Source organism: Anolis sagrei, chromosome 7 (assembly GCF_037176765.1).
Source record: "Anolis sagrei isolate rAnoSag1 chromosome 7, rAnoSag1.mat, whole genome shotgun sequence".
NCBI classification, from domain to species: Eukaryota; Metazoa; Chordata; class Lepidosauria; order Squamata; family Dactyloidae; genus Anolis; species Anolis sagrei.
In genome coordinates, this window is record NC_090027.1 from 349,167 (window position 1) to 373,874 (window position 24,708).

Sequence of the window (24,708 nt, forward strand, 5' to 3'; positions counted from 1 at the left end):
TCGCGCGGGACAAATATTTATTATTATTTATTTATTTACTTTACTTGTAATACCGCACTCTCTCTCTCAGCCCGTAGGCGACTCAGTGCGGTTTACAGCCAGGTCAATATACAAAGTGCACAACATTAGCATTTAAAACAGTAACTAAGGCAACTACATCAATATAACAATATATCAGTACATCAACATGACATCAATACAGCCATATAACTAATCCATCACGTCTCATCAGTAAAGCCATAATCCGATCTCCTCGTCCATTATTCCAAGTTCCAAGATCAATCAGTTGGTTGCACTGCTTAATTAAACGCCTGTTCAAAGAGCCAGGTCTTTACTCTTCTCCTGAACGCCAGCAGGGAGGGGGCCGATCTAATGTCTGCGGGAAGGGCGTTCCACAGCCGAGGGGCCACCACTGAGAAGGCTCTGTCTCTCGTCCCCGCCAGCCATGCTTGTGAGGCTGGCGGGATCGAGAGCAGGGCCTCCCCGGACGATCTTAATGTCCTAACTGGTTCATAGGGGGATGTAATAATACATCAATGCAAAATACATTAAAATACAGATCATACAATTACAAAAGCCAGGTCATCAGAGTAAAATCACAAATTCATCACCATCCGCCTTTGGTGTGGTCAGCCGTTATTGACTCAGTCATCATTCTGCAAATGCTATCTTCCAAAGCCAGGTTTTGACCATCTTTCTGAAAGTCAGGAGGGAAGGGGCAGATCTCATCTCCAACGGGAGAGAGTTCCAGAGCCAGTGAATGAAAATGTATCTTGCATCTCAGATATTTACATATCCATAACTGTACTTCTGAAGTAGCCATGAAAATAATGTGATAGTTTGGGGTCACCACAACAGGAGGAACTGTCTTAAGGGGCCGTGGCATTGGGAAGGTTGAGGAACACTGGTATAGATTACACTGTTCTACAAATTTTCAGTTTTTCTCAGTTGCGGAAACGAAATGTGCCGTTTCTTAATAAATTTAACATGCTGAATTGAAATATAATAATTAAATGTGTTGATTGGCTCTGGTTTTTATGCAACAGCTATTTCCATTTTCTCCACAGTAGGTAATTCGTTAATATTATGATAATGCGCCTAACCTTACTGCATGTATATAAACCGTGAATATTTACTAAATTTTAGTCAAATTATATTGCCAATAGTTTATACATGAGAAATATTTATTTAATTAGTCTATTGTTTATGTTTGTGCAGCAAGAAACTCTATTAGTAGGCCTAATGCAGTTGAAAAGTCTGAAAGTTTCAATGTCGCTTTAGTCGTGACTTTCTATCTCGTTTGCTTCTCTTGACTTTTCTTTTGCATTCAAGGAAAGGATTCCCTCTTGCAATGCTCCAGCAGGAGTCTGACAGCATGGACGGAGTCCATCGGCCTTGATCTCTTTTTTCCATAGGGCTTTATTGACACACGTGCGAGGAGGCATAACGACAGTCAAAAGAACAATGTAAAACGATGTTTAACGAGACTGTCTCAGTCTTCAACTGACTGACCCTCACAGTTCAAAAGTCTGGCCTTATAGAGGGCTTTCTGGCTTTTGCACACGGCACTAATACTGCGTCATCAAACTTTCTAGAATATTCTAGAATCTTCCATAGTGTAAGTCGCAACATGCCTTTTTTCATCCATACGTGATCACGTGATTGCTTATATCATAAAAACTAGAGCCAATATACATTTTTAAATCTCATTTTCATTTTCAGCACCCCAAAATCATAAAAGAACAACTATTTTCAGGCCCACAACTTTTTCTCCGTTGAACAGTGTTATCGATTGAAAAATAAACAGATACACTCTTTGATTGGGCATAGTTTACGATTAGGCAGTTTGGAGTTGTACTAAGATGTTCCTCGGGCCATTCCTGAAAAGGCGACGGCTCCCAATTGGCAAGAAATGATGTTTGTAATGAAAGGGGTTCCAGAGGGAGATGGGAATCCCGGCCCCATACCCCCCCCCCGCCCCCCTCCCCATGGCAGGGAAGGGAAAGTGATTTATTCCTCCTGATAAATGGGAAGAAGTGAATGAAAAGATTAAATCATCTCTCCTTGCACTCACAGGAATGGACTGCTGACCCACGCTCTGGCAAGGTCAGGCGGAGTCAGCAACACCGGCCGAGAAGCTCCTCCGCTGTAGGCGGGCAGTTTGGAGCCGGTAATTGAAGTGGAATGAGGGCCCCCCCATCTCTCCCAGCGAGGAGGGAGAACTGCAGAGGGTCCCCCCATCGTTTCCTTCCTTGAGTATCGGAGACTTGTAATGAAATCCTACACAAGTTTTGTTCTCGAAAGTTAAAAGTCTCATTTTTAAAAATGTGTGTGCTGAATCGCAGCCTTAATGGTCAAACCAAGGCCTCTGATCTTAGGCATGAGCCCGGTTATGAATACAGTCGGCCCCACACTTTTGCGGATTTGACTTTTTGCAGATCTGATTATTTGCAGATTTGGGTTGTTTTAGGTTTTTCGGGCTGTATGTCCACGTTCTAGAAGCATTCTCTCCTGATGTTTTGCCTGCATCTGTGGCAAGCATCCTCGGAGGTTGTGAGGTGATTACTGCAATTACTGTAATGAAATTGTTCTGTCGCTTGCTGGGTCTGTAACAGTTGTACTTTTCTATAGGACGTTTACTTTAAGCCCAGCGGGAAGCCAGGGCGCCTCAAAGAGAGGTTCTCAGGGATTTTTCTGAAGTGATGGTCTTTAGCGTCTTTAATGATACAACAAAGTCTTTATTATGGAACAAACAACAAATCTTCAATGGTTCAAAGAACACTTCAAGGCTTTCTTAGTCTAGTCCTCAATGGACTGGTACCTGACTTTGATTAACTATACTTTCTCTGTAAGAAAAAACCCTATTTAACCTCTCCCAGGCCGTTTACTATCTATGCCTCATCGGTGTGGGTCCTACTACCGATTCCAAATGCATCTGGGTATCGAGTAGACCTACCAGCCGAGGTTTGTAGATATTTCAGCTGGAGTTCCGTGGATCTGCAATGCTGTCCTCCCTCCGAGAATTCTTTGAAAACTTCAGGGCTGTATTTCCCTCTGATTGCTGTGAGGCTGAGAGGCTGTGAGCTCTCAGCCAGAGCCTTGGGACCTTTTCCCTGGAATTTCTGTTTCTGTTTCCACAAATGTTCTTGAGGAGAGAAGCTTTTTTATGGGACGAGCTGGTCTACATCCTATAGTTTAGCTTCCTTGTGTGAGACTGATCAAAAAATGCCTCCTTTCCCTCCCAGAGCCCTAAACAAGGGGCAGAACCAAACTTAATTATGATGGACAGGAGGCCTGCCCTATGACTGCAAAACAGAGAACAGAAAGAAAATAAAGTTGGAGCTCCTGGTACAGTTGTACCAGCACAGAAATAGTAATGAACTTTCATAGTCTCATTATAGTAGCAACATTTTCACTAACTATACTTTAGAAACACTTTAGAAACAAAGTGCCCCCCCCCCCCCCCAGTTTTGTAATGACTTTTGAACCATGTTTAATGGATCACACATCCCTAAAATCCAGGTACTAACTGTACCCACCATGCGTTGCTGTGGCCAACCTTCCTTACCTCTTTCTCTCCTCCTTTCCTTCTCTCCTTCCCTCCCTCCCTCCCTCTTCCCTTCCTTCCTTCTCTTTTTTCTTTCATTCTTCCTTCCTTCTCTTCCTCTTCCCTTCCTTCCCCCCTTTTCTTTCCCTTTCTCCCCTTTCTTCCTTCTCTACCGATTCATGGACAGCAACTCCCAGCAGTCCTCCTGATCCATCCATCTTTCTGCCTACCTATCTATCTCTATCTAATCTCTCTATCTGGAGGATTGCTGGGGGTTGCGGTCCAGGAATAGGAAATTGGAACTATTCAGGGATTGGGATGTTCTCAAAGAAATCCAAAGAGAAGCAAGCTTGCATCTTGGAAACAGTGCATTTGGATCACCCCCCTCTCCTAAAGGGCCTCATCTAGGGGATGATGGGAGCTGTAGTCCAGAAGAGAGTGTGGATATGCCAACCGCTGCCCTGAGATCAGAGTGAAGAGAGGGGCCAGGAAGACAGTTCCTTGGGAAGTCTGTCTTGGCCACGGTAGTCCACACTCTGGTTACATCCCGGATTGATTACTGCAACGCGCTCTACGTGGGGTTGCCCTTGAAGACTGCCCAGAAGCTTCAGATGGTCCAGCGCTCGACGGCCAGGTTGCTAACGGGAACGGCACTCAGGGAGCACACCACTCCTCTGCTGAGCCAGCTCCACTGGCTGCCAATCCGCTACCGGGCACAATTCAAGGTGCGGGCTTTAGCCTATAAAGCCCTAAATGGTTCTGGCCCCGCTTACCTCTCCAAACGCATCTCCACCTATGAACCGACTAGGACATTAAGATCGTCTGGGGAGGCCCTGCTCTCGATCCCGCCTGCGTCACAGGCGCGCTTGGTGGGGACGAGAGACAGGGCCTTCTCAGTGGTGGCCCCTCGGCTATGGAATGCCCTACCGGCAGACATCAGACAGGCACCTTCGCTGCTGACGTTTCGGAGAATGGTCAAGACCTGGCTTTATGAACAAGCGTTTGGTTAAGCAGTGCAACCAATCAAAGGAAGACAGTAAATGGAACATAGGAATGGCACAAGGATTATGAGAACGGATCTGATTTCAACTGAGGCGTTATGTTATGTCTGTTTTGTTGATCTGTCTTGTTGATTGTTAACGGTTGTGGATTGATGCTGTTGATCCTGTTTGTTGCATTGTTATGTTTTAATTGCACTGACACTGTTTGATAATTGTACCATGTAAACCGCATTGAGTCGCCTGTTAAGGGCTGAAAAATGCGGTATAGAAATAAAGCAAATAAATAAATAATAAATAAATCTTGCCTTCAGTGTCATCAGTTGGGAGCCCCAAATCAGAAAGTGTTATTGCTTTTCTTTTTGTTTACAAATATGAGGGTAAATTCAGTACCTAGGTAAAGGTAAAGACATGAAGTCCAGTCATGTCTGACTCTGGGGTGTGGTGCTCACCTCCATTTCTAAGCCAAAGAGCCGGCGTTGTCCGTAGACACCTCCAAGGTCATGTGGCCATAGGCATGACTGCATGGAGCGCCCTTACCTTCCCTCCGGAGCGGTACCTATTGCAGTACCTACTGCAAACAAAAAGGCTCTTTTGGCCATATAGGCTTAAGATTTCTTTTGAGTTCTCTTCTGCATTAATTTAACAGCATGTGCATGCAAAACGAAAAATACAAGGCAAGCTCAAAAGCACTTTTTTGCCTCTTGTGTATGAAGGGCCCTAGGCTGGCCTTGGCACGACTGGAGCTTTCTTGACGAACGCCCTACAACAATGCGGTTCCGAAATAAACCCGATGCCCTTCCTGGGCTTGAAGGCATCGTTCCGAGAGCGTACCTGCTGCCAGGGTTTGCCAGCCCATGTGCCGCTGGAACTGCCGTGACCTTTTTGCCATTCCAAAGACATTAATTAGCCACCGCCTGAATTCCCGCACACACAATGGTGACAGGGCTTTTACAGCAAGCTTTTGTCGCCTTCTAGCAACCTGTTGCCCTGATAACAGGTCCAGCTGATCTGCCTGTCAATCCCTCTTGGCTACGGTGACAGCACACCCTGCGATTCAAAGGAACGCTACCGTGTGCTGGGCCGCTATGTACAAGACAATTACGCTTTACATATGAATTAGTGAGTAAACTGCACCTCCCGCCAGCACATTTGCCCTTCCCCTCTTTCCTGTTCCGGTTAGATACAAACAGTGAGGCAGGTGGATTGAGGAGGGGGGAAAGTTAAATAAAAAGCTAGGAAAAAAATAAGAAACTTCTCTTGCTATATTAAAAAAAACATCAGAATTAATTAATTGTATTGTTGAAGGCTTTCATGGCCAGGATCACTGGGTTGTTGTAGGTTTTTCCGGGCTATATGGCCATGTTCTGGAGGCAATTTTTCTCCTGACGTTTCGCCTGCATCTCTGGCAAGCATCCTCAGAGGTAGTGAGGTCCCTTGGAACTAGGAAAAATGGGTTTATATATCTGTGGAATGACCGAGGTGGGACAAAGGACTTTTGTCTGCTGGGGCTAGTCCTTGGCCTCACCCTGGTCATTCCACAGATATATATAAACCCATTTTTCCTACTTCCAACAGACCTCACTACCTCTGAGGATGCTTGCCATAGATTTAGGCGAAACGTCAGGAGAAAAATTGCTTCCAGAACATGGCCATATAGCCCGGAAAAACCTACAACAACCCATTAATTAATTGTTTGCGACTGATAACATTGTCTTGTAACTGCATGATGCACTCCAGACCAGGAAAGCCCTCTGACTTTAAACACCACTCAGCTGAGTAGAAATACAATCCGTTTATTGAAGTTATTTTAAAAAGCCGTAGTAGTAAAAAGCACTTTAAAGGAATAGGTAAATCCATTGAGGTAGGAAGATAAGCCGGAGCAAATCGTCCAGGAAATAAGTCCATCAAAGTTCATGAAAAACAAAGGCAGAAACTTCTATAGTAAAATCCAAAAACTGGAAACACAAATCCAAGGTACTTAACACATGGAAGTAAAATCCAAGAACTAGAAACATGAAGCAAAGGCACTTAAACATGAATCCTTCCAAGCAAGGCTTCCAAAGAACAGGAACGAGGTCTTGACTTGATTCCAGACGATGCTTCATCTGACTACAGATCCTATACTTGGGACTTTTATCTCCTCATTACACTATCCAGGGAGAGGCGGATGAGCTCCCTCTATCAGCTCCAGCTCCTTATGCGGGGACATGAGAGAAGCCTCCCACAAGGATGATAAAAACATCAAATCATCCGGGCGTCCCCTGGGCAACATCCTTGCAGATGGCCAATTCTCTCACACCAGAAGCGACTTGCAGTTTTTCAAGTCGCTCCTGACATGACAAAAAAAAAATTACACTATGTCCCAAGCGGCCCAGAAATAGGTTTCATTTTAGTCTTGAATCCCTTATCATTCTTTCTTTGAAAAAGGTGAAAGATTTATACAATCTGAAGAGAAACCAGACCTCACAACCAATAAGGGTGCCTGCCACAGATGTAGGCGAAACTTCAGGAGAGAATGCTTCTGGAACATGGCCAGACTGTCCAGAAAACTTACAACAACCCGGTGATTGCAGCCATGAAAGCCTTCAGTAATACATTTATTTATATCCTGCTTCTCTCCCCAGGGGACTCGGTGTGGCTTACAACATAAATAATACAATAAGTACAATGCAATAAAATACATAAAGTGGAATAAATTATTAATAACACATCCAAATGGTATAAACATAAGGTACAGCACACTCAAGTAACAAAACAATTAATAGTGAGTTGTTGTAGGTTTTCCGGGCTATATGGCCCTGTTCTAGAGGCATTTTCTCCTGACGTTTCGCCTGCATCTGTGGCAAGTATCCTCAGAGGTAGTGAGGTCTGTTGGAACTAGGAAAATGGGTTTATATATCTGTAGAAAGACCAGGGTGGGACAAAGGACTCTTGTCTGCTGGAGCTAGGTGTGGATGTTTCAACTGACCACCTTGATTAGCATTTAATGGCTTGGAAGTGCCTGGGGGAATCTTTCTTTGAGAGGTGATTTGATGTGCCTGATTGTTTACTCTCTGTTAATTAATAGTGAAATTATAAATATTAGATTAAAAGCACAGTAATTCATATGAGCTAACAGAAGCTTGATACCGTAAATCCATATCTTAGAGATTGACTAATCACTGTCAAAAACCTGTTTAAATAACCAGGTCTTCAAGTCTTTCCTAAATGTTGTGAGGATGGATGCCTGGTAGATTCTTTGGTGAAACAATATATAACTGTATTAAATAACGAAATAAATAAACATCACCAAATTTTCTGTCTCATTTTAGGGTGCTGATCTGAAGAATGGCAAGCTGAAAGGCCGCGTGTTATCAGGTAAAGCAGCACGATACCTTTCTTTTGCTTAAGAATATAACAACAACAACAACAACAATTTATTTATTTATATTCCGCCCTATCTCCCCAAGGGGACTCAGGGCGCATTCTAGCATATACAGATACAAACACTCAATGCCTAGAACAACAAAACACAGCTACACACATAAAGGTAAAGGCTTCCCCTTTCATCTCCGGCTCTGGAGGTTGGTGCTCATCTCCAGTTCTAAGCCTGTTGCACTCCAGGTCGGGAAGAAGCCCTCTGACCTTAAAACACACCACACGAAGAGTGAAGAAACAAATCTTCTTTTATTGAAGCTTAGTAAATAGCCAGAAGAAAGAAATGCTTGTAAGAAAATAAGAAAGTTCCAAAAAGTAATAAGGCCATAAGAGGTAGCAACACAAAGCAGTGTCCACACCAGATATAAAAGCAATCCAAGACAGCATTTATCCAGACAGGAATCAACAGGATGCAAAGACAATCCTAAAGGCTAAAAAAACTCCAAAGGAACAAGATCCCTCGATCAGGATTTCCAGGACACATGAACTTGATTTCCAAACAATGCCTGATCTAACAGGTTTCCCCTTGAGGCAAACATTATATCCCAAAACTTAGAAATTGGTTTTGCTTTCCCCCACATTTACCCCTTATCAGGCAAAGCCTGTCAGTGTGACATAAACCCTAAGTTTGCTGTCTATCCTGGCCAATCTCCAGCCGCCTATTCTTCAGCTCCCGATCTGGCCGCTCATTAAAATTCCCAGGTGTCAGGTTGTTTTCCAAACCCAAATCTTGAGAGCTGACAGAGAGAGAGAGAGAGGGAGTGAACCATCATTGCGAGGCCCAGCAGGGATATTCTCATGAGAAACTGCCCTTTGCACTGTGGCCTCTCTGTCATTGTCTGCCTGAAAATCATTGACCAAACCATCTCCATCTTGTACCTCAGCCTCGGCACCATCTCATCATTTCCCACATCAGGATCCTGAAACATAAACACAGCCTGATTCCCAACAAAGCTGAAGAGCCAGCGTTGTCCATAAAAACCTCCTAGGTCATGTGGCCGGCATGACTGCACAGAGTGCTGTTTACCTTCCCACCAAGGCGGTACCTATTGATATACTCACATTTGCATGTTTTCAAATGGCTAGGTTGGCAGAAGCTGGGGCTAACAGTGGGAGCTCACCCCATCATGCGAATTTTAACTGCCAACCTTCTGGTCAGCGTTCAGCACCTCAGCAGTTTAACCCATTGTGCCACCAAGGAAGGAAAGAGGGAGGGAAGAAAGGAGAGAAAGAAAGGAGAGTAAGAGGGAGGGAAGGTTGGCCACAGCAATGCAGATTTGGACACAATACGCCTATCAGGCCAACAAGTGACCATCACTCATAAAAACACTGAAAAACACAGCAGAAGAGACTTCAAGAGCCAAAAAATAAAAAAATACATTACAGTGTATGCACAAAAACACATATATACTAGGGCTGGGCGGTTTCGTTCGTTAATTTCGTAATTCGTTATTAATTCGTATTTAAATTAGCTTACAATCCGATATTGAGCCATTTTGGAATAGTGTGAGGAGTTAAATAGATTCGAAACAATTTTTTCAATTTATTTCGAAATTGTTTCGAAATTGTTTCGCAATTGTTTCGTAATTGTTTGGTAATTATTTTCGCATGTCTGGTGCAAGTTTTATAGTTGTTGTTTGTTTTATCACACCAACAGTCAACAACAGAGGGAGAGGGAAGAAGCTTCAGAAGTTCCCCCTCTCCCATTTGGAGGTTTTTTCAGCATATTTTTAGCATATTTGGAGGTATTTTTAGCATATTGCGCAATCACGTCCCCCATTAACGAATTGATTCGAAATTTACGAAATTTCATATATTTCAAAATTTTTAAAAGGAAAATTTCGGAATTCTTTAAAGAAACGAAATGTGATGGACCCCTTAAAAACGAATCGAGTTTAGAAACAAATTTTTCCGTGGTTACCCAGCCCTAATATATACTCATATACACGAACATATACATACACAGTACTGTTGTTTAACTGAGATTAAATATTACTTATAGTTCAAAGCTCTGTGTTCAGTATAGAAATATAATGTTGTGTAAGGGTTGCTTTAGGTTGTGTATTGTTATGTTGTGTTTGAGGCCTTGGCCTTTGTAAGCCGCATCGAGCCCTTCGGGAGATGCTAGCGGGGTACAAATAAAGATAATAATAATAATAATAATAATAATAATAATAATAATAATAATAATAAATGTACGAAGCTTTGATTTATGCTTAGAGCGTAACTTTGGACAGTTCCTGTTTCGTCACACACAAAACACATATACACAGACTGGGCCACAGCAATGCATGGCAGGGCACGGCTAGTCCTGCATAAAAATGTTTGCACATAGCACAATTAGTTCGATCTTGCCGTGCCTTTGTCCTGTTGAGCCAGGTTGTCACTTGGCAAGCTTGGGCCCAAATGGGAGAAAGCGACGAACATTGCCGAAAGGAGACGCCGTAGATCAAAACGCATCAGCTGTGAATTAAAGTCAGATGTACGGAATGGTTTTGACAGTCGGAGGTGTTGTTCAACGGGAGATTAATGTCCTCCTCTTGATGTGATGAGGCTGCAAAGGAATGTTAGCCTTTCCGGTGGTCCCTTCGCATCGCATCCCCTTCTCTGGAATCCAATCCGAAATGCCCTTCAGGCTGAAACTGGGCCTTTGAACAGCAAGGGAGCATCTGCACATGGAATGGCTCTGGGCCATAAGCTCTTTTTCACCTCGCATATGTTGAGGGGAGGGGAGTGTCACCTTATTAGCAATGCATTTAAGGTTGATTTGAGTCTTTAAGGGCATTTAAATCTGAGCTCTCCGGGAGTTAAATGCAGTTTCCACCTGCTGAGTACCTAGCGCAGCCTGTGCATCATGCGCTGGTAAACATATGGAAGCCGAAATACCTAGATAGCTGGAGACCTTTCAATCTAGGGAGTACCTTGGCATCCTCAGGTGTGGAGGTGATGATCAAAGGGGTGATACACTTTACCATTCCTTCAGACATAGGAAATCACCCCTGAACAAGCACTGCCCTGAACTCAGGTGCGGCGAGAGTATGAACTCAGATATTTTTGCAGATGGGTGGAAAAAGCAAACTAGGATTGCCAGTTGCAAATCTCCATTAAGCCACTTTAGGTTAATCCTTCTCTCCCTCTCAGGTTGACCAACCTGACCGCAGTTTGAAAAAGTAACATGGAATAAAGAACGAAGCAAACCATCCCAAGCTCCTTTGGGGAAGCGTGGGGTGAAAAATTGCAATAACAAACCCTTCCTCTGCCGTATTTTTCCACAACGTACCTGGCATTGCCTTAGATGTATTCAGCAGCTGCCCAATCCTTCATTTTCCAAGACAGGAGCAGGGAATATTTGAGAAGTCAAGGTCTTCAGGGACTACCTGCTAGAAAGCAAACTCATATATTGTGTTGCTGTGAGTTTTCTGAGCTGAATGGCCATGTTCCAGAAGCATTCTCTCCTGACATTTCACCTGCATCTATGACAAACATTCTCGGAGGTTGGAAGGTCTGTTGGAAACTAGGCAAGTGAGGTTTATATATCTGTGGCATAATGTCCAGGGTGGGAGAAAGAACTCTTGTCTGTTGGAGGCAAGTGTAAATGTCACAATTGGCCACCTTGATTAGCATCAAATAGCCTTGCAGCTTCAAAGCCTGGCTGCTTCCTGCCTGGGGGAATCCTTTTTAGGTGGAGAGGTAACACCAATCGACCAATACAATCCTAAGACCAATACAGCTGCCAACAATGATGGATCAGGACCACAATTCACACTGAGAGCCCGCATGACCCACTCTACATCCTGGTGCAATTTCCAGCAGGATGGACCATGGATGATGGGACTTGAAGTACCTCCACTCACTTCTCAAGACTGTTCCAACCCTCATCTAATGACTGATAAAGACCAAAGTTGGCACACAGAGCCCCCATGACCCACTCTACATCCTGGTGCTGTTTGGAGGAGGATGAACCATGGATGATGGGACTTCCAGTACTTTCACTCATATTCTGAGACCTCTGCGAACCTCATCCAATGACGGATCAAGACCAAAATCGGCACACAGAGCCCCTATGGGCCACTCTACATCCCGGTGCTGTTTGGAGGATGGACGATGGATGATGGGACTTCAAGTATCTCCACTCACTTCCCAAGACTGCTGCAACCCTCATCTAATAACCGATTAAGACCAAACTTGACACACAGAGACCCCATTAGTCACTCTACATCCTGGTGCTGTTCGGTGGAGGGTGGAGGATGGGACTTGCAGTTCCTTCACTCACTTCCTGAAACCACAGCGACACTCATCCAAAACCCAATAAAGACCAAACTTGGCACAGAGAGCCCCCATGGCCAGCTCAACATTCTGGTGCCATTTGGAGGACGATGGACCACAGATGATGGGACTCGCAGTACCTTCACTAACTTCCTGAGACCACTGCGAGCCATATAAATAACTGATAAAGACCAATTTTGATACACAATTACTTTCTCAAATAATCCGGGCAGCGCTGGGTCCCCAAGCTAGTTCTAAATTAAAATAACTTTTTAAAAAAAAATCACCATGTCATCAGCATATAAAGCAAGATGTTAACCAAAACATCAGGAGAGAAAGCTTCTGGAACATGGCCGGACAGCCTGGAAAACTCCTAACAATCCAGTGATTCTGGCCATGAAAGCCTTCAACAACAAACTCATTACGGAACGGCCTTAGACTATGCTTTCTGAATGGCGTGATTTTAATACTGAATGTAATTTTAAATGCTGTTTGTATACGTTAGGGCATTGAATAATGGCCATATGTAAGCCACCTTGAGACCCCCTTGGGGTAAAGAAAGATGGGATATAAATAGGATAAATAAATAAATAATAGATAGCATGGCCCCTACTTACTGGGCCAAAGAAGTTGCGGTGCAGGGTGTCCCCCACCGCCATTCTTGCCTGAGGGGGGCTTCTTCCTCCCAGAAGCCCCCTCTGATGGTGGGAAAGATTCCCGTCGGCGGGTCAAGGGGCCAATGGCCAATTGACCATGCCCACCGCAGGTGAGGCCTGAGCTGGCCTCTCCCTCTTTCTGGTCAGCCTTCATAAGGCTGCCCAGGCTCCCCAGCAGGCACTCGGCCTGCAACAGCTGATCCACCCCACCCACCCTGCATGTGGTTTATGTTTCCATTGGCTGTTAATTTTGTAGATGTTCCCCTTGTCACGGTTACCTGTTAACAGTTACTTGTTTGTTGTATGCTTCTTGTCACAACTCCTTGTTGGGCGTGGGGCATGGGCCCTGGATCTGGTTTGGTATCCCCCCTAGCGGAAAGGGGGGACGCCCGGTGGTCCCAGGGGTGCCGAGTTGCATTCGCCCGGTATTGTGCCGGCGGCACCCTGGTGTGTGCGGGATCGGGCAGTATTGGGCTGCCCAATCATGATCCAGGACCCATGCTTGGCTGCCAACCCTTGTTCCTGTTATCAATAAATGAGTTGTGGCCATCCCAACATCACGTGTGAGCGTACTTCTTGGGTTGGCGGTGGGAGGTGCATTACACTTGCACACACAACTCTGCATTAAGCCACATCATCACTCGTCAAGGTATTGGTTCGCATATTCAGATGTTGTTCTTAATGCTGTAAAACTGTTTCCAGGAATCAAGAAGTGGCCACATCTTCCTCAAAGAGAGGGATGAACATGGCGCTGCTGTGTGTGTATAAATGGGTGATGCCATTGGATCAAGTGCAATGAAAACTCAAAGAAGAAACTATGGCTTTTTTTAAATTCAGAAAGTCAAAGATGTTATCGGCCTAACCGAGGAAAAAATGGTTTTATGGAGGGGAAAGTCTGAAGATCGTATGTATGTGGCAATGAGAAAAGGACAGAAACTGGTCTAACCTAAGCAGCCCCTTGAGGGAATGCTTTCGGGTTTGGATGCCATCCATGGAGAGATGGGTTAAGAGAGGTAACCAAAGGTGGAGTTTGGAGAGAGGAGGGACTCAGGTAAGCCTGGGAAAAACAGGTGAGGTGGAGGGAGCCTTTTCCAAAGGAGGAGAAACAAGAGCATGCTTGTGAAAGGATGGCAAAGAGCCAATCCGCAACCGGGAATGTCGGGAAGAGTGGAAGAAGGTGCACAGAGTTTACATCTTCAGGCCGTGAGATGTATCCCCAGCCTCCACCTGCTTCTCCACTCATAACTGGATCCTAATGACATTTTAAGCCTTCTCCAAATAGGGCCTGGAGATTTGTTTGGTCCTGAAAAGTCATTCATTCTTAAAGTCTGAAGAAATATACTAATCCAATCAAATGGATGTGGAACAACATAGAGTTAAGTTGCAGTGAAAGCTTGTGAAAGAACACAAGGAAAAGAGAAGACATGGGAACGCAGCTACAAATCCGTAAATCTGGATAGCATGTGAAAGCAACCCAGGACTTCATCACAATAATAATAATAACAATAATAATAATAATAATAATAATAATAATAATAATAATGGTATTTAAAGTAAAAACTTTAAGAGAAGATATGGGAACGTATCTACAAATCCATAAATCTGGATAGCAAGTGAAAACAGCCCAGGACTTCATCACATTGAAACAACCCAGGACTTCATCACAATAATAATAATAATAATAATAATAATAATAATAATAATAATAATAATAATGGTATTTAAAGTAAAAACTTTAAGAGAAGACATGGGAACATATCTACAAATCCATAAATCTGGATAGCAAGTGAAAACAGCCCAGGACTTCATCACAACCCTCAGTCATCCTCAGTTTTGAAGTGAAACCAATGATTTCCCTACCTTCATCACATTGTTAAATGTATCTGTGTTACTCAGTTGTATTCAGCATTCTTTCAATTCATTTGCCATCAAACTGTAATCTCCAGAAAAGGGTATGGACCTTGGGGAATTATAATTTCCAGGAGGACTCCATCTCATGGAGCCATGGCATTTAAAGTGGGGTTCAAGGGCATTTGTTCCATCCTGTAAATGCACCAAGAAAAGGGTATGGACCTTGGAAAACTATGACTCCCAGGAGTGCACAGCATGGAGACATGGCACAATAATAATAATAATAATAATAATAATAATAATAATAATAATAATGGCGGAACTTTCCCTAACAAGGGTACTTTTGGCTCCTCCCACAAATTGGGATAATGTTTCATTTCAAACCGGGAACAACAAATGCCATCACATTAGAGAATTAGCCAAACATCCGGATCATTACCAAAAATCCACTTCCCCACCACCTCCTGAAATATTTGAAAAGAATGCTGGCCCCCACATTCGAAATATGCAAAGAATGCTCTCTCCTACACTTGGAGTCAAACTAATGTGATGATAAGATTGGCTTCCCAGGTTTTAAGTGTAGCACTCAGTGGAATTTAGCAAATGTGTTGAAGTGTGCAGTAAATGCTGGGAAAATTCTGAGTCTGAGTGGACTGGCCATATACTTCATCACACGAGTTAAATTTTACTGAGCCACCCACTTAAGAAATAGCAGCCTACTTCGTTTATCACACAGCGTAGTGTATATGTATATGTGGTTTATTTGGGGGGGGGGGTTAAAGTCCGTTCTGCTGGTTTTTGTGTGTGAGAGGTGTCTTGTGTCCAAATTTGGTGTCAATTTGCCCAGTGGTTTTTGAGTTCTGTTCATCCCACAAACGAACATTACATTTTTATTGATAGAGATGTAAAAGAATAGATGCAGTGCATACTCTGACCGCAGTCCTTTTATTTCTGGTGTCCAGATTACCGCCGACCCACACCGCCATATCAAACTGGTTTCCACCGCTATCAGTTTCTCCTTTATGAACAACCATCTTTTGAAGCCATATCCTTGAGTCCAGAAGAAAATCAGTCTACAGGTAAGGAGTTGCCTGCTTAGGACACAACGGTCCAGTTTAAAGATTAGTTGGAGGAAGAACATCTTACTACCTGTGGCAAGTAGATTGTGGTTGCGCCTTCCTTGGGGACTTGCCACATCACCTCATCGCGCTTCTGGTCCTGTGGGAAATAGTATTTAAATCATTTTAAAAATCCATTATTGCCTTCTGTTCTTACTCCTGTCATACTATGACCATGATGGCAAACCTATGACACGTGTGTCAGCACTGACACGCGTAGCCATTTTCGATGACACATAGCTGCATGCGGCCGCATACTGAGAAGATGGGGCCGCATCCCAAGAAGGACATTTCATCCTCGGCTCCTACACCAGCATTTTTCTGTAATGCTGAGATATATGGCATGATAGAAAAAGCAGGTGAGTTAAATAATTAGTTTTTGGTTTATTAAATACAGTTATATATTACAATAATAATGTTTTGTTATTAAACTATAAATATCATGAAATTATAGGTTTTTTCTCGAAGTGACACCCCACCCGAGTTATGCTCGGTATTTGGTGAGTATTGACACACCAGCTCAAAAGGTTGCCCATCATTGTACTCTGATTTCCTCTGCAAAAGTTGAGTTGTGCTGTTACACTGGTCTTGGCTGGTCAGTGGACGGACCCCGTCTGTGTGCCATAAGGTCATCTTGGAATGGCTCCAAAGGTGTGCCGAGAACATCAGCCATCCCAACTGCATAGCTTTCTTAAGAGACGGTGCAATCGTAGTGGGAAAGGGGCCTCGTACCATAAGAGGATCCCTGTTGCACATTCAGTGCCCACTGAAAATTAAGGTGGGCAATGTGAACTCTCTGTGCTGACTGAATAACATGAACCATGGGTGGTCAGAAAGACCAAAGGCTCAGCATCCGTGTTTCAAAAATAGAGGTGAAATCACATGTCAGATGCATGCTCGCTCCATCAATGTTTAACATTCACACAAACGTTCAGCCACTGCCAGAAGAAACAGATAGTTTCATCTATGCTGATGAACATGCCATCACTGCTCAAGCAGGGAGCTCCAAGATGGTTGAACAGGACCTCTCTGAAGCTTTGGATGCTCTTACAGCCTCTTACAGGGAAAACCAGCTGATTCCTAATCCATCTAAAATGTAGACATGTGCTTTTCATGTTAAGAACAGTGTGCTGTCACTCGCTGGGCCTATAGCAGTTGGCTTTTGAACAGGACGTGCTCTTTGTGCCCAGCGGGAAGCCGGGGTGCCTCAGCTGAGAGGCCCTAAGGATTTCCCTATACAAATTCTTTAGAAGCTTGAAAAGTTTAACAACGTCCTTTATTATTGCTAGGTCTTCAACAAAACAATCAAATACTTCTCAGATCTTCAACAAGTCAAATAAATACTTCAAGGCTTTGAATCAACTGGTGGCTTTCTTAATCTTGTCCACAAGGGACAGGCAACTGGCTTCGTGAACTGTTTCTTTTCTTTAAGAGGAAAACCCCTTTTAACCCCTCCTTGGGCAATCTACTTTCTAAACTTTGCTGGTGTGGGCCCTACTCCTGGCTCCAAACTGCTTCTTGGATCCCGAGTAGACCTACCAGCCAAGATGCAAGATGCTTGCCATAGATGCAGGCGAAACGTCAGGAGAAATGCCTCTAGAACATGGCTCTATAGCCCGAAAAAACCCACAAGAACCTACCAGCCAAGGCGTTGTAGATTCTCCAGTTGGAGTCCTTTGGAACTGTTTTCCCCTGGAATTTCGTAAGAAACGAAGCTTCTCTACAGGTGGAGCTGATTCACGTCCTTACGTCACTGTAAGACTGAGCCAAAATGGCTCCCTTTCCCTCCTGAACCCTGGGGAAAGGGGCGGAACTAAAAAAACCCAACAATGATAGGCAGGTAGCTAGCCCCATGACTGCAAACCAAGGGAAGCCACCTTCTTGCAAAATGCATGGAACATTGGGATACATGCAAACACTCAAAGAAAGAAAAGGATGTTGGAGCTCCTGATACAGCCGTACCAGCACAAACAGACAAGCATCTCTGAGGATTGCCTGGGAAGAAATCCCACTGGAGCATTGCAGCACACCCAAGTACTTGAGAGTTACCCAGGACCATGCTCTGACTTCCAAGAAGCACTGCATGACTATCAAGCAAAAAGTGGGTGTTTGAAATAATACCATACAGAAGCTGACTGGCACAACCTGGGGATCACAACTAGACACAGTGAAGACATCTGCCCTTGTACTTTGCTACTCTGCTGCTGAATACGCACGCCCAGTGTGGAATACATCTCACCATGTTAAAATAGTGGATGTGGCTCTTAATGAGACATGCCGCATTATCACGGGGTGTCTGCGCCCCACACCACTGGAGAAATTACACTGTTTAGTCGGTAATGCACCACCAGAAATCCATCAGGAAGTAGCAGCTAGTAATGAAAGGACCAAGGCAGTGACTTCTCCAGCCCACCCCGTTTTGGTATCAGTCAGTATGCCAATGACATCGAGAAACAGGTTCCTAAGATCTACACAGATACTCACAGGAACACCTCAGCAAGCAAGAGTCCAAAAGTGGCAGGCTAAAACCTGGAACCTCAATCAGTGGCTGAGACTGGATCAGAAACTTCCCCCGGTCACACAGAAAATAGGGCTGAGCAGACTGCGCTCTGGCACCACGATATGCAAGCCAATCTTAAGAAATGGGGCCACAAAGTGGAGTTCACGACATCCGCGTGTGGAGAAGAACAAACCACAGACCACTTACGACAATGCACCCTGAGCCCTGCCACATGCACAATGGAGGACTTCCTTGCAGCAACACCAGAGGCACTCCAAGTGGCCAGCTTCTGCCCAAAGGACAGAAATTATTTGTAATTTTAATCGATATGTATTTAGATTGTACTATTAGCATTGAATCCTTGCTGTAAGCCGGTCTGATAATAAATAGAGTAAAATGATAAATATAATAATAATAGAGTAAAATAATAAATGTAAAAAATAATAATAGAGTAAAATAATGAAAATTTAATAATAATAATAATCATCATCATCATCATCATCTGGTGTGGACTCATCTTGTTGTGTTTCAAGAAATAATTAATAGAGTAATTTTTACTCTATTTATTATTATTATATTATAATAATAATAATAATAATAATAATAACCCAGTATTATTGAGCAAAAGCCAAGCTTAATAAAGGGCTGAAATACTCGGCTTGTACTCAAGTACATATGGTATATTCAATTTCAGGTGATTTCTGTTTCCATTATAAATGTCATTTGATTAAAATCAACCAGAGAAGGTATTTCAGCAAGAGAAAGCTCCATCTTATATAATACTACAGCACATCTTACATACATATAGTATCTCACTTTGATTTTGTAGAAGTTGTATTGTCGAAGGCTTTCATGGCCGGAATCACTGGGTTGCTGTAGGTTTTTTCAGGCTATATGGCCATGGTCTAGAGGCATTTTCTCCTGACATTTCACCTGCCTCTATGGCAAGCATCCTCAGAGGGAGTGAGGTCTGTTGGAACTAGGAAAAAAGAGTTTATATATCTGTGGAATGACCAGGGTGGGACAAAGGACTCTTGTCTACTGGAGCTAGGTGTGAATGTGTCAGCTGACTACTAGGCCTGGGTAACAACGGAAAAATTTGTTTCTAAAATCGATTCGTTTTTTGGGGGTTTTTGCGTTTCGATATTTAAAAGAATTCCGAAATTTTTCTTTTAAAAAGTTCGAAATTTATGAAATTTCGTAAATGTTTAAAAAATTACGAAACATTAACAAAACAAATACGAAACAATAACGAATCGATTCGTTAATGGCGGACGCGACCACGCAATACGCTAAAAAAACTTCTGAAGCTTTCCTCTCCCTCTGTTGTTGACTGTTGGTGTGATATTATAATTTTTTTCACTAATTAAACAAAAAACAACTATAAAACTTGCCCCAGACATGCGGAAATAATAACAAAATGACCTCAAACCAATAACGAAACGAATACATAACGAATCCGAAGCATTTACGAAACGAATTTAAAAATTTGTTTTGTTTTTAAGTTGCTCCAGAATGGTTCGTTATCACTTCGTTATAAAAAAAATGAATTTTTAACGAATTACGAATTAACGAAACGAAACCTAATGACTACCTTCATTAGCATTTGATTGACTGGCAGTGCCTGGGGGAATCTTTTGTTGAGAGGTGTTAAGATGTGCCTGGTTGTTTCCTCTCTGTTGTGCTGTTGTAATTTTAGTTTTTTAAAATACTGGTAGCCAGATTGTGTTCATTTTCATGGTCTCCTCCTTTCTGTTGAAATTGTCCACATGCTTCTTGTGGATTTCAGTGGCTTCTCTGTGTAGTCTGACGTGGTGTTTGTGAGAGTGGTCCAGCACTTCTGTCTTCTCCAATAATAATCTGCTGTGTCCAGGTGGGTTCCTCAGGTGCTCTGCTCTGGCTGACTTCTCTGGTTGAAGGAGTCTGCACTGCCTTTCATGTTCCTTGATTTGTAGGAGTTGCTTTTCCGAGGGCTCAGAGATGAGAAAATGAAATGGAAGTTTAATCTTACGCATGTTTATTCAAAAGTAAGTTCAATGGAGTTACTTCCAGGTAAACTGGTTTGGGATTGTTGCCCCAGCCTCTATTTACATGGATGTGTGTGAATGGCACATCTTGCCTTCTTCTGCTGTCTGGGACAAACCAATGTACACGTCTGGCCTTTTCAAATGCGGTTCCAGTCTCCTTCTTCTCTCAGATCCGGGCTCCTTTGTGAGAGTTTGAAATGGAGATGAAAACCATGGTGGGTTCCAAAACATCACACCCTTACAACCACACAACATTCAATAGACAGTGGATTAAGAAAATGGTGTTTTCCTTGCATGCAACATATTTCGCGTAGTGTGTAGTTTAGATTGAACCAGTGGTTCTCAATCTTCCAAATGTCTTGACCCCTGAATACAGTTCCTCACGTGGTGGTGACCCCCAACCATCACATTATTTCTGTTGCTACTTCACAACGGTCATTTTGCCACTGTTATGAATCGTCATGTAAATATCCAATATGCAGGATGTATTTTCATTCACTGGACCAAATTTGGCACAAATACTCCATATGCCCAAATCTGAATACTGGTAGGTTTGGGGGGGGGGGGGTGATTTTGTCATTTGGGAGTTGTAGTTGCTGGGAATTACAGTTCACCCACAATCAAAGAGCATTCTGAACTTCACCGATGATGGGACTGAACCAAACTTGGCACACAGAACTCCCATGAGCAACAGAAAATACTGGAAAGGTTTGGTGCACATTGGCCTTGAGTATGGGAGCTGTAGTTCATCTACCTCCAGAGAACACTGTGGACTCAAACAATGATGGATCTGGACCAAACTTGGCACAAATACTCCATATGCCCAAATGTGAACACTGGTGGTGTTTGGGGAAAATAGAATTAACACTTGGGAGTTGTAGTTACTGGGATTTATAGCTCTCCTACGATCAAAGAGCATTCTGAACTCCACCAACAATGGATTGTACCAAACTTGGCACACAGAACTCCCATGGCCAGCAGAAAATACTGGAAGGGTCTGGTGGGCATTGACCATGAGTTTGGGAGTTGTAGTTCACCTACATCCAGAGAGCACTGTGGACTCAAACAATGATGGATCTGGGCCAAACTTGGCACGAGTACTCAATATGCCCAAATGTAAACACTGGTGGAGTTTGGGGGAAATAGACCTTGACATTTGGGAGTTGTAGTTGCTGGGATTTATAGCTCACCTACCATCACAGAGCATTTTGAACCCCACCAATGATAGAATTGGGCCAAACTTCCCACACAGAACCCCCGTGACCAACAGAAAATACTGTGTATTGTCGAAGGCTTTCATGGCCGGAATCACTCAGTTCTTGTGGGTTTTTTCGGGCTATATGGCCACCCCCGTGACCAACAGAAAATACTGTGTTTCCTGATGGTCTTTGGCGGCCCCTCTGACACTCCTTCACACACACACACACACACACACACCCAGCGGTCTCAACCCCCAGGTTGTGAAATGTTAAACTAGATAAATTGACCAAAGGTCTAGAGGAGGGCAACTAAAACAATCAGAGACCTGGAGATCATTAATCCCTATGAGGAGCGTCTTAAAAAACTGAGACTGTTTAGTCTGCAGAAGAGAAGGTTGAGTGGAGACATGATAGCCATGTATAAATATGTGAAAGGGTGCCATAAGAAAAAAGGGAGCAGGCTTGTTTTCTGCTACCCTGAGATACAATAGAGTCTCACTTATCCAACCTTCACTTATCCGCTGGGCTGCCCTCGCCCTGAGGCGTTGCCTTGCCTTAACCCTTTGAATCCCTGTTGTTAGTATTCCAGGTGTCCAGCACCATGTCGGATGGGTAGCAGTAGGAGACTCCCTATTATCCGACATTTTCATTTATCCAACATTCTGCCAGCCCGTTTATGTCGGATAAGCGAGATTCTACTGTACCACCTGAACATTAGTTGGAACTTCCTGACTGTATGAGCTGTTCAACAGTGGAACTCTCTGCCTCGGAGTCTAATCAAAGCTCTTTCCTTGGAAACGTTTAAACAGAGGCTGGATGGCTATCTGTCAGGGTTGCTTTGATTGTCCTTTTCTTGTATAGCAGGGGGTTGGACTCGATGACCCATGTGGCTTCTTCCAACTCTATTATTATTATTTTAAGTCACAGAATTATTTTGCTGAAAGGGACCACAAGGACCTTGCAGTTCAAGTCCTCAACATGGAAGAACACGACTCAAACACTAAGAGGCAGCCATTAAACTTCTGTTCGAGTGTGCTATGAAGGTTGTGGGACCCTGCTCTTGGTCTCACCACCTTCGCAAGCGTGTTTGATGGGAACGAGAGACAGGACCTTCTCTGTGGTGGCCCCTCGGCTACGGAACTCTCTCCCGAGCAAGATGAGCTCTGCCCCCTCCCTCTTGTCCTTCAGGAGGCTGGTGAAGTCCTGGTTATGGAACGAAGCATTCCCAGAATAATGGCTGAGACTGGTTGCAGACCAAAGTGAGTGACCACATATGCGGACTGAGCTGAACATGATGTTGTTACCTTGGCGATTTGGTATATATGTATTTTAATCTTGTATTGTTGTATGATGTTTTAACTTGTATTAGTAGCATTGAATCCTTGCTGTCAGCCAGTCTGAGTCCCTCCACAAAAGTGAGAAAATCGGGATATCAAAGTTTTTAATAATAATAATAATAATAATGAATTAATAATAATAATGAAAACAGATAATAACCTGAACTGTGGGTTGTTGTAGGTTTTTTGGGGCTATATGGCCATGGTCTAGAGGCATTCTCTCCTTGAAACATTCCCACCTAACTCCAGCAGACAAGAGTCCTTTGTCCCACTCTGGTCATTCCACAGATATATAAACCCATTTTCCTACTTCCAACAGACCTCACTACTTCTGAGGATGCTTGCCATAGATGCAGGCGAAACGTCAGGAGAGAATGCTTCTAGAACATGGCCATATAGCCCGGAAAAACCAACAACAACCGAGGCCATTATATGCTAATCAAGGTGGTCAGTTGAAACATTCCCACCTAGCTCCAGCAGACAAGAGTCCTTTGTCCCACCCTGGTCATTCCACAGATATATAAACGCTTTTTCCTAGTTCCAACAGACCTCACTACTTCTGAGGATGCTTGCCATAGATGCAGGCAAAACGTCAGGAGAGAATGCCTCTAGAACATAATCAAGGTGGTCAGTTGAAACATTCCCACCTAGCTCCAGCAGACAAGAGTCCTTTGTCCCACCCTGGTCATTCCACAGATATATAAACCCTTTTTCCTAGTTCCAACAGACCTCACTACTTCTGAGGATGCTTGCCATAGATGCAGGCAAAACGTCAGAAGAGAATGCCTCTAGAACATAATCAAGGTGATCAGTTGAAACATTCCCACCTAGCTCCAGCAGACAGGAGTCCTTTGTCCCACCCTGGTCATTCCACAGATAAATAAACCCCTTTTCCTAGTTCCAACAGACCTCACTACCTCTGAGGATGCTTGCCATAGATGCAGGCGAAACGTCAGGAGAGAATGCCTCTAGAACATGGCCATATAGCCCGAAAAAAGCTACAACAACCCAGTGATTCTGGCCATGAAAGCCTTCGACAATAACCCGAACTGTTCTCCTAAAAACGCTTGTGTGCCTCTTTTACACAACCATTAAGGTTACAGAAGACAGCTCCAGTTGTCACTCTGGCTCTCATAGGCGGATGACGAATCCCTTTTGTAGCACCTTGTGTTTCACCTGTTGTGTTTCTGCCTCCACAAACGGGGAGCTGCTGCTGCTGCTGCTTCTGGAGCGTTGCATGGCCACCAAGGGTGAGGCACCTGCATGCCTTTCGCTCTCTCTCTCTCTCCTTATGCTCATCTTGCGCAAAAGTTCCCAGCGCAGCATTTTGCGTTGGGAGCCTGGCTGTCCCTCCGCGCTGGAGACGTGCCTGGCTCAGCAGAGCGGTTATTTCATGAGCATTGTTCCTTCAAGACGGTTTGTGCAATCCGCATTGCCACATCGCATTATTCATGATGTTATCTCAAGGCTTGATATGCATAATAATAATAACTCTGAAGTGCCACTGACGAAACTCCAGCAGGTCTAAGAAGGACCAGCAAGGGCAAGTCCCCAGTTTCACCATTTCTGAAACATTCACATCTAGCACCAACAGACAAGAGTCCTTTGTCCCACCCTGGTCATTCCACAGGTATAACCCTATGAACATGGCCACATAGCCCAAAAAAACCTACAACAACCCATTTCTGAGACCTCTCCTCATCTTCAGTTTGGATGCTGTCTTCCTTCAACGTCGAAGGTTTTCATGGCTGGAATCACTGGGTCGCTGTGAGTTTTCTGGGCTGTCTGG

The 24,708-nt window shown here is 43.7% G+C and overlaps 1 protein-coding gene across 2 annotated transcripts in view; it reads left to right on the forward strand.

Moving 5' to 3' along the window:
• PEBP4 (phosphatidylethanolamine binding protein 4) overlaps positions 1–24,708 on the forward strand; it is a 277,100-nt gene that overhangs the window by 212,559 nt on the left and 39,833 nt on the right. For both annotated transcript variants that reach the window (XM_060787017.2, XM_060787018.2), the window contains 2 exons: positions 7,860–7,905; positions 15,701–15,817. In XM_060787017.2, coding sequence (XP_060643000.2) covers positions 7,860–7,905; positions 15,701–15,817 — 163 coding nt within the window. The remainder of the gene's footprint in view (positions 1–7,859; positions 7,906–15,700; positions 15,818–24,708) is intronic.